The sequence below is a fragment of the Fulmarus glacialis genome, unplaced genomic scaffold, assembly GCF_000690835.1.
Source record: "Fulmarus glacialis isolate BGI_N327 unplaced genomic scaffold, ASM69083v1 scaffold24278, whole genome shotgun sequence".
Lineage (NCBI taxonomy): Eukaryota > Metazoa > Chordata > Aves > Procellariiformes > Procellariidae > Fulmarus > Fulmarus glacialis.
In genome coordinates, this window is record NW_009229262.1 from 1 (window position 1) to 346 (window position 346).

General features: G+C 60.4%; 1 protein-coding gene across 1 annotated transcript in view; it reads left to right on the forward strand.

Annotated features, from left to right (window-relative positions):
* Positions 1-46: 46 nt before the first annotated feature.
* The window catches only part of FAAH2 (fatty acid amide hydrolase 2), a gene marked incomplete at its 5' end in the record, with an annotated part of 4,816 nt that continues 4,516 nt past the window's right edge, over positions 47-346 (forward strand). Inside the window, one exon of the mRNA XM_009583806.1 lies at positions 47-182. Coding sequence (XP_009582101.1) covers positions 47-182 — 136 coding nt within the window. The remainder of the gene's footprint in view (positions 183-346) is intronic.

Sequence of the window (346 nt, forward strand, 5' to 3'; positions counted from 1 at the left end):
CGGGTGCTCGCAGGGAGGTACCCAACGTCTCCCTCTGTGCTCACAGGGGTGGTGCCCAACGACGGCCAGTTCCCAAACGCTAAAGGGGTGCGGACCAGCTTCCTCTGCACGGGACCCATGTGCCGCTACGCGGAGGACCTGGAGCCTATGCTGAGGGTCATGGCCGGTCCTGGAGTCAACAAGTAAGTTGCTCCTACTGCTTCAAGCCGCTGAATTGGTCTCAGCTACTTTCTGGCCAGCGCAGCGGGTCAGTCCTGTTTGGTGTACAAGACAGGAGGTCTGCACCACCCAGATTGCTTGTTACTAGTTTCCTTCCTCCGCCCCTGGCTTCGGCAGGACCCTTGCC